Source organism: Anoplophora glabripennis, unplaced genomic scaffold, assembly GCF_000390285.2.
Source record: "Anoplophora glabripennis isolate ALB-LARVAE unplaced genomic scaffold, Agla_2.0 scaffold80, whole genome shotgun sequence".
Lineage (NCBI taxonomy): Eukaryota > Metazoa > Arthropoda > Insecta > Coleoptera > Cerambycidae > Anoplophora > Anoplophora glabripennis.
Window position 1 is genome coordinate 1,101,090 of NW_019416401.1, and position 10,100 is coordinate 1,111,189.

At 33.6% G+C, this 10,100-nt stretch overlaps 1 protein-coding gene across 1 annotated transcript; it reads right to left on the reverse strand.

The window, feature by feature from the left end:
• Positions 1–5,161: 5,161 nt before the first annotated feature.
• LOC108917567 (protein spire) lies at positions 5,162–9,507 on the reverse strand. Its single transcript, XM_018724230.1, has 2 exons — positions 8,279–9,507; positions 5,162–6,854 (listed from the first exon to the last, which is right to left on the reverse strand). Exons 1-2 carry the CDS (start codon positions 9,340–9,342, stop codon positions 5,777–5,779), a joined length of 2,142 nt encoding a protein of 713 aa, XP_018579746.1. The 5' UTR covers positions 9,343–9,507; the 3' UTR covers positions 5,162–5,776.
• Between the last annotated feature and the right edge of the window lie 593 nt (positions 9,508–10,100).

A 10,100-nucleotide genomic window follows, 5' to 3' on the forward strand; every position in this document is an offset into this window, starting at 1 on the left:
TTTAACATCATTAAAATTATAATATAAAACGTACACACACATATACAAATTGAATTCATAAATATACACGGAATAAGAAAGAATATCTAGGATCGGCAAAGATCGGTTTCCTTTAAAAACTAATATCACTACTGAACTTTGATTAAATGTTTAAAGGAATGTCTAAAATTAAAGAGAATAAACAAATTTCAGTTAATCGATTCTGAGTATTGAAATACGAACATTTCAATTTTAATTTAACAAATGAAGGACTTTACCGACATTTCGCGATATTAAAATTAATATGTTGCAAATTGCAAATATATCAGGAAAAAAGACATGTGCAGAGTGTTCCAATTTATGTGTGCAAGAGAATGTGCAAACTATAATTTTTTAAAAATTGCAAGCAAATCCTAAGCCTGATGTGATTCTTTTACATGCATATTTTTGATTCAGAAAAAAACAAGAAAATTAAATGAATAAAAAATTAAAATAATTAAAATGATTGAAAATAGATTCATAAACATTTCTATACTTAAAGACTTTTAGAGGGATGTAGAACAATATAGCATCAGCAGATTTCTGATAAAAAAATTGCTACTATATAATTTCTGAAAAAATCCGCACTTAAAAACATTGTAGCAGACTTAGAAGTTACAATTTTGATGTCGTAGTTTCCAAATATGCGCATTTTTAATTTTTATTTATTAAAAAGTATTTAACTGCTTGTTTTTAACTTGCCGTGTTAATGGTAGCATGCCAAAAGTGTCACACCGTTTTTCTTCGTTAGTTTTGATGTAGGAAAAAAATGTAAAGGTAAAAGTTATAGGAAACTTTTTAAATCTCTTAGGTTCTATGTTGGGAAAACAATTGAGCATTGGCGTACAGAAATACAGTCCTAATAGGGTTCTCTTAAAAGAAACATCCTGTATATTACACATATTTGCATAAAATGTATAGGAACGCCAAAAAAATTTACCATAACCATAATTTGTTAGATTTGCTAGACCGAGATTTGAAATTCAAAGTTTTTTCAGTTGAAAATCTTTTGGCCATATCTCATTTATTATTAGAAATAGATCAACCAAACCTTATATCACTTGATCGTAATAAAACGTTCTATCCACATATACAGCGTGTTCTATTAAAAAAGAAACACGTTAGGCCTAAATCTCTGAAATTCTAAGCTCAATTGTATTTTTAACTGGGTTTTAGAAATTCAAAAATGTTTCCTACAACTTTTATTCTTGCATTTGTTTCTAAGTAAATAAATGCGACAATTATGGCGGACCACCCTGTATACCTATAAATCGGAACACCCTGTATAATATCCTCGAGTATCGGTGCCAAAAGGCCGCACCTGAAGATGCCTCTGTTAAACAGGAGAAAGAGCACAAAGATTAATCGGTAAGGTTGAATGTTTGAGTACATATAAACATAAAAAAATATTTAAAAGCAATAGCGAAATAAATAAAATCACATTACCTACAAAAAAAATAAAGATAAATTAAGATTACTTAAGTTAAAAACCGTAAAGTCCTCCATTCTTCTACATTTTTCTATTTAATATAAGGGCTATTTCGTGCTTCAAAATAAGCACAGCGATTTGACATGGAAAGGCAAATTTAAATAAATTAATACTTATCTTAAAATACTTACAATAATACTACGTATAATATCACCAAATGTGCCGTTAAATTAAAATATACAGGACTAATCTCAGATAACGTTTTATTAAATGAGGAGTATTTTTGGTTCATTTTCCTTGTTACAAGAAGAGTACTTTGAAATTAAGGAATAATAGATATCAGTGGGTTAAACACAGTAATATATTAATTATACTTTAATTTTGTGACTAGACTTCTATCTAAAACACCCTTTTTCTTTTGATCATCTCTCCCTTAGTTTAATCGTTTTTTAAATACTGCGAATTTAAAAATATTCCCAATATATCGCTGCTATAATTCAATATTCCATTTTTTAAAATTATTTTATAAAACTGAATAATACCCAAATAAACAGTTATACAGTTGTAAAAGCAAGAATACACTTTTAAATGACTATGTCTCAAGCCATTTTGAGCGCGGATTTGCCTTTCCATACACATACAGTTTGTTCCACTTTCAGCACCGAGTAGATTTTGATAGTTTTTGAACAGACAAAAAATATCGTCAGTTACAAATATAGGCAATCTGCATTAATACTAAGCTATAATAAAAAAAACTTTTTTTATAAATAAGTACCGAGGATATTGAACAAAATATTTTGCCAAAAATTGGGATTTTATTTTTTTTTAAGTTTTTTAATGTTTAGTCTTCTCGTTACTTTTTTCTTTAAATAAATTCTCTATTTTTTAATCTTACGATAGCTTGAAAAAAATGTATAATATGATTCGCTAATTTTTTGACAGTAGGCTATGAAATAAGAGTAGAAACAAAAATTAAGTACAATGAATTAGATTCCATCAAGTACTCCATGCTGAAAAAAAAAAAAAAAAAATTGAAAATTGCGTTTTCTAGAATATGAAGGTGGTGCTACTTGAAGTGGAACACACTGTACAGGGTAACCCGGAACTGATCGTTGGCCACCATAACAACAAAATGGAGAAAGTAGTCAAGAAACGGCAAGTGATGGTCTTATAACATAAGTATTTGACTTAAAATTACATTTCTAAAGGCTGTGGAGTCATCAAAATTATTTTTCCCAATTTCACACATATTTTTTGGCATCATATGAAAGTTTTAATTTTTCTCTTATTAATAAAGTTTTTAGGTATATTTTCGCATGCAAAAGAAATTAAATGATCGCAAATCAAGTCCAAAAAATTTAAGGCCTGGTTGTACTCACAAAACTTAATATTAAAGGAGTTATAAAACCACAAAATTAATAATGTTTTTGCCCATTAAGCGGTTTATTCCAAATTTGTTACACACTTTTGAAATTTTAAAGCCATAAAAAACTTAAAATGTCCTTTATTGATCGCAAAATCGGTAAGAACTATTTTATTGCGGTTTAAAAAAAAGTATTAAATATAAAAGAATATTTTATTCACTAAGCACTACATCTATCTAATTATCTTATTAACTTTATAAAATTGTGAAATTTAAAATTACCGATAATGATTTCAAAATTGAACGAAAAACATTCAGTCACAAAGTTTTGAAATTTTTCTCGTAAACCGTTACTGTTATCGCCATGAAACAAGAGGATCTTCTCGTAATATTTTCCGATGATTTTTAATATCGAGCAGTTTAAAGTTTTCTAAAATCGTAAGCAATAAAGTTCTGACCTACTTCCCTTTAAGGCATCGAAATTTTGTTTTTTCATTCACAGATTCAGTTTGTTATCAATAATTGAAAGAAATTGCTTAACCGAAAAGAGTTATGGCAAAATATTTATTAAATAAAAAAAATTAAATAAGTTTGAAGTTATGTGACCTCTTTAACCCTTTCACTGCTCCAGACGAATTTATTCGCTAAAAATTTGTAGGCCTCAAACTGCTCCAGACTAATTAATTCGCTTGAATGGTTAAATTGGATCAGGCTGCTCAAACCGTACATATTCACAATCATGCGCATTAGTGACTTGGTTGTTGCAATTGGTATACGGAATTTTTGCGGGCAGAGCTTATAGCGATTGTGGCAACTAATTTTACTGGTAATAATGCCAAGATTGTTGATCTCTTTTTCAGTTTCTATTTAATACGGCTGTCGATATATTGTTTTTTATTTAAAATAAAATTGTAAAAATATCTAGAAAATTGACAGACAAAGAACTGGAAGAAATTTTAGCGAGAACCGATAGCACGAGCTTGAGATTAAAGAGCGTAGTGATGGATGCTTTATAATAAAATATTAATAACTGAACTATTGCAGTCATTTTGAAACCTTTAAACAGATTTTAATTTAATTTAACACAATGTAAAAATATGTATAAGTAGTAGACGGTAAACTTTCGCACATGGCGCGGTAGCTACATTCAGAGGTACTCCGCAGCGAAAGGGTTAATATCAAGTTTTCGAAAAAGTGTTATGAAAGTTTACTATTATTTTTATGAGTAGTATGAGAACCCAAATTTTTTGCACTTAATTTGAGGTCACCCTGTATACAAGGTGTACCATTTAATACTTCCAATGCCAATATCTCCGAAATGAAGAAATTTATTTTAGTCCCGGAAATTGGGTCTCTTGAATAATATCAAATTGTACTTAGAACTGTTAGTTCAAATCTTTCTGTATAGATGGCGTGGCGATACTAACAAATTTTTTGATCCCTGGAATGTGTAAATGCAGTCCATCTGAAAGATCGTTAAATTTTGAGTAAGTTTTGTAATATAAAGTTTTTCCCTATATTTATTTGTTTTTGAGACATGTTGACTTCAATATGCAATGTATGATGTAACATGAAAATCTATTATTTTATTTAAAACAAACTGACACAAAATATTCTTTTAAAATATTGTTATACTGGCTTTATTCACATCACATACTAACAAACAAACAATAAATTATAAAAAAAACGAATTATCAACTACAGAAAATTTGTACAATGGTAAATCTTATAAGGGGCAGAGACGAACCGTATTTTATCAAATGTTATTAAAAAATGCAGTCATAGGTGGCTCATGTCATTTGTTTAAAATAAAACAAAAACATCTATGCCAGATGACACATATCAGTTTTCCAATAATTACAGTTTTTATCAGTTTGTGTCTTTCAATTTAACTATACTAGTTATAAGATTTACAATTATACAATTTTTTTCTGTAGTTGATCATTTGTTTTTTTATAATTTATTGTTTGTTAGATAGTATGTGGTGTGAATAGTCATTATAAAATTATTTTAAAAGAATATTTTGTCTCGGTGTGATTTAGATAAAATAATAATCGACATGTCTCGAAAACAAGTAAATATTGGGAAAAACTTTATATTACAAAAATTACTCAAAATTTAACGATCTGTGAGTGGACTGCATTTCCACATTCCAGGGATCAAAAAATTTGTTAGTACTGTCACGCCATCTAAACAGAAAAATTTGAACTAACAGTTCTAACTACAATTTGAAGCTATTCGAGGGACCTAACAATCCCTGTTTCTGGAACTAAAATAAATGTCCATTTCGGAGATATTTTCAGCGGGAGTGTTAAATGGCACACCCGGCATTGCTAGGGAAAAATAGACGCTTTCAATATTTGTTTTCATCGCTGACATTTTAAATAATTTAGTTCAAATAATAATATGCCGTGCCCTCTCCCACACCAGTCTCTGACTAATCCCTGTGATTAAGATGAGGGGTAGAATTATTAGTATAACATTTAATAAAAAAAAACAAATTAATAACACTCGGTGAAAAAGTAGATATTACGATTTTTTGGTTTTTGGTGTTTTTCCTCTATATTCATCATTTTATATCTTTAACGGGATAAGATATCGAAAACAATTTTTAATAAAAGCTATTCACAAAAATGAATATGAAAAAATATGGGAGAAATTGGGAAAAATTATATCGTTACATAAAACGGTAAACTTACCAAGATGGAGTTTTAAGTCAAATATGTACTTGCAATAATGATCCTCTCTTGTGGTTTTCTATCTGCTCTTCCCGTTTTCCTGTAACGGGGACCAACCATTAGCTCTCGATCACCTCGTATATAAATTACTTAATATATAAAACCGTCTATCTGGAAGAAAGAGTTAAAGTTATGGTGTGAAGATGCTATCTACTCTTTGGTGTGAAGGTAATGAAACGTTTAAATCCCTTTAATTTTACGAGGTTCCCGTACGAGGGCTATCACGTCTTAAAATACAGGCGACAGGTTGAGTGTGAGGCTCTGAATAGTCTTGTTACGGATGGCAGACCGATTAACCCTGGCCGACTTGATTATCTGCAACACCATCATCTTGCAATCGTGGCAGACCATCATTTGGGCCCCCTTGAACCGGTCCATCGCGCGGGCTGCCCTCCCCACCACCACGGCCTTTGTGCGGAACTTTCCCAAGGAGCCGGGGTCGCTAATGATGCTGCTCTCCATGCTGGAACCCGGCCTGCTGTAGTCGGGACTGGCTTCTTTGGAGATCGACCCGGAGGCCTCGGAATCCGTGAGTTTATTGACTAGAGACTTGGCTATGGACTCGTTGGGTTCTTCCTCCGGGGTGCACATTATACTGGGGCTCAGTAAGACGACGGGAACGCTCGAGAAGTGTTCCATGGGTATGTTCATCTTGGAGCAGCATTTCGAGCAAACTGTGCGCTTGCAGAGGGTGCACCTGGTGCCCCAGGGCCCGAAGATGCCGAACCTCGTCTTCAGACATAGGAAACAGACCTTCCTAGCTTCGACGTCGTGGCGCACCCTGCCCTCTACCGGGAGGGCCTCCAGTTCAGCTTTTGTAAGCACCGTACGGATATGAACGATTTCCGATAGAGTGAGCGACAGTCTGTCGTCTAACGATATGGTGTCTTGCCAGTTCTGGGTGCAGGTGAGCTCATCTTGGATTTGTTTCGCCACGTCGGGTTCGAGCTGGACCGATTCGGCCTCGGAGCTGTTGCACGATTGTCTTGAACAGGGGCGGGATTGGGGTACGGAATAGCTTCCGATGTTAGTGTCGACTACGTCTAGAGTATTTCTTCTAATGGTCGCCCGAGTGTAGTCTTGCGTTGCGAGGTCGTACGCGTCGAGGGTGCTGTCGCATATCTGGGGGTATTCGTTGGACCACAGGCCCGGTTCTACGGATTCGGGGGTGCTGTCTGGTTCGTCGTCGTCATCTTCGTCTTCGAACTGAGAGAAGTCTACCTTTATGAGCCTGCGAGCTGGGGGTTTTGAGGGGGTCGTGGCGTCTTTCGGGGATGATTTAGGCGTATCTATCCGTCTAGATGTACTGGAAAAAGAGTGGAAATGGTTAATTTACTAGGAAATACTTATAAAATAATTAATCATTATTTATACAATTAAGCGAAAGGAAATCACATTCACTTTAATTTAGTCAGTATGCGATTCAAATAAAACGATAGAAATACAAGTATGTCGACAAACTTTAAGGGGTGAAATTAAGCCAAAGAGGTTATAAATATGGGTCTGCAAATCGATAGTATTTGAGATACAAGGGGTCAAAATTTCACCTTACAGATTTGTCATGAGATTAATTGTATTTTTAACAAGAAAATCATAGGAACATTTTCTGAGAAACGGGTAGTTCTATAAAGTTATTTTACATATGATGGACTGTTTGATTGATGAAAATTACAAAAAGTTATAAATCAAAAACGGTTTATTTTTCAAATAAAATAAAAAATATCTTTCTGGTATCTCGGCAACTGGTACATGTATTTATTTCCAAAACCTGTGAAATCTTACCTTTAATTAAATAAATCATTGGTCTAAGTTTCAATATTCTGTATCAAACATCATCAGAGGTAATTTGTTTTTTAATTAACATCGATTTGTAAAGCCATGTTTACATAACTTTTTGGCTTAAAACCACTTAGGGAACCACCTCTTTTAAAGTTTTTCGATGGATTTAGTCAACGCTCTGTATATTAAAAATTAGAAAGAAACTAATTCTGAATAAATTAATTAAAATAAAAACCTTTTCCCAGATCTAGATCAATTAAAATTGTGGCAATGCAAATTTTTGAAAAATATAAAAGTACCCGATAACCAAGGAATCCGATTACCGAAATTCAATTATCGAGACATTACTGTAATTATATTTATATAACTTTAATTTTCTTTTCATTTAATATTGTAAAAAAACTATTAATTTTTTCAAGCCAGGGAAAAAAACAAATTTAATTCTAAAAATTATATAACATTATTTGCTCTTTTGATATTGATACAAAATATTAAATAACTACAGTGCAAATTAAACTGTTTGTAGTTGTATAGATATTATAAACATTCTAAATTATCTGTATGTTATCAAGGTGATAACTAAAATTAGACGGTAGTGAAAAACTAAGATATTAGCACATAACTCTACATGACTTGCTCTATTTTCCTATTACACATTACTGGAACTTGTCCAGCATAATTAAGCAACTAAACTGTGGACTCATGAGCTCACATGTAATTAATTACACATGTTTTTACATAACAAATACCTGTTTACTGTAATGGAACACTTAACGCCAGATGCAAGATTATATTAGCAATGATATTTCTATAATTACTAAGCTACTAATTAACACAGACAGTTCAATAAAACAATTTATAAATTCAACATTTATTCAGGTTTTTTCAAAGTGTTTTAAGTAAATTCGATTAGTAGATTTCTTGGCATGCTTTTATAATAATATTTCTTACCGAGGAACTGGTACAGGCCTTAGTTTTCTACCCTTCTTGATTGAATTGAGGAGTTGTTCCCTAGGAGTCAGTGTGCGTGGTTGGGGGGCCAACTTCCGATCACTCACCTTTCTCAAAGGGGGCCGCGACCTTATGAACTCGAGGATAATGGCATGGGCGTCTTTGGTAACCCTGGAGGGAACGTCTCCGTTAACCATGATTTTTCGTAAATTATATTTACAGTTCCTGATGTCTTTCATGAGGATCTCGTAAGGTGTGAGCTCGTATTCTATCGGGGCCTTGCTGAAATTCACTTTTTTCAGCTTGACCCCGGTTCGCAGTTCACCCATTACCTGCACCCAGAATTTCGCCCAGTCCGAGAACTGGAGCTGGTCTAGATTCGACATTGAGCTGTTCGTCGGCAGGCTTATGCTGCCTTGTGCTACTTTTTCTAGAAACATGGATAACTCTAGAGCTTCGGCTACAAGCGCTCTGACTACGGCTTTGTAATGTGCTTCTGCTTGAGTCTTTGTTAACGTCCCCAGGTGGTTCTCGCACCGCTTAATAACCTCCTGTAAACTTATTTGAGTGCTGCACTTGGAGGTACTTGGCTCATCGCTTTCTTCGGAATCTCTCTCAATACCTTCATCGTCCGTTTCGTGATGGCTGTGGTCCGAACTGTTGGTTAGTTCATCCGTGATCATGTCACTTATTAGCTGTTCCAAATCATTACTTATAACCCTTTCCTCCCCGCTCTGCGTATCCGGATCTAGAGCCGTGTAAATGATAACACCGATACCAGCTACCACATCTTTTTCGTTCCTAAGCAGTCTTCTGGGGGCGTCCCCCGCCGAAATAGTATTCTCGTGAACGTTCCCGTCCGTTTTCAAGTAAACATGTTGTACCTCAGTAATAATGCAACAATTTTGTTTTCCCGTCTGAAGGCAGTCATTGAAATATTTCGCGCACTGATAACATAACGCCCAAGCATGTTCTTCTTTCACCGAAGAATTAAACGAGTTTAGGATATCGCGCAAACACACACTGCCGTCCGAATTTACCTTACATTTCGTTTTTGAATTCATTGTTTACTAATTTTCGCTAAACTGGCCTAGTTAAGTTTACTTTTGACATCTCTTAACCTAAAATCGATGTGCCGACCTTGGAACTGACAGTTCACCCACTCGCGAGCCTCACGTTATTGATTGGTCAGTTCGCGCATGCTCGATTTTCGGGACCACCAATCAAGAGCGGTGTTTTTTACACATGAATTTAAATGTTAAAAAAATTTTTATAAAGGACAAAAACACCGTTACTTGCAAATTGTTACTAGGCATTGCACCACAACACTAATAAAGAAAGATTTAAAATAAATATGCCACTTTTAAAAGCGATATGAATCATTATTACAAAATTCAATGGAAAAGGAGAATGAGTAAGATTTAGATTAGCTTTGTTATCTTTAAGCGGAATCATAATCTTATCCATCGCCTTATAATATTAACGAAAATTCATGCATAAAGTTGTTTGGAAAATACAACTTACCAATGTTGTATTTAGAAAACAATAAAACTTGTAGTGGATATTAAGATGTGAACAAGGTGAACAACCTTTGATCGTGTTTGTATTCATAAACGTTCTTTTAATGATAACATTTTTTCTCAACAATGTAATTAACTATAACCGACATCGGTGAGTTTATAAATATTTAAAAAAAATTGCAATCACCTTGCCTTATACAGAACAAAGGATAGGTACTTAAACACTATTAAGTACATAGTATGTATTGATAAACATAATATGTGGCGCCATTAGTCTGTGTGCGTGATTAGGAGAACATGAA

Coding starts and splice junctions, on each gene's coding strand:
- LOC108917567 (XM_018724230.1), bottom strand. CDS start 9,342: ATGAATTCAAAAACGAAATGTAAGGTAAATTCGGACGGCAGTGTGTGT. Junction 6,855..8,278: donor AGGCCTGTACCAGTTCCTCG/GTAAGAAATATT, acceptor CTCTTTTTCCAG/TACATCTAGACGGATAGATA.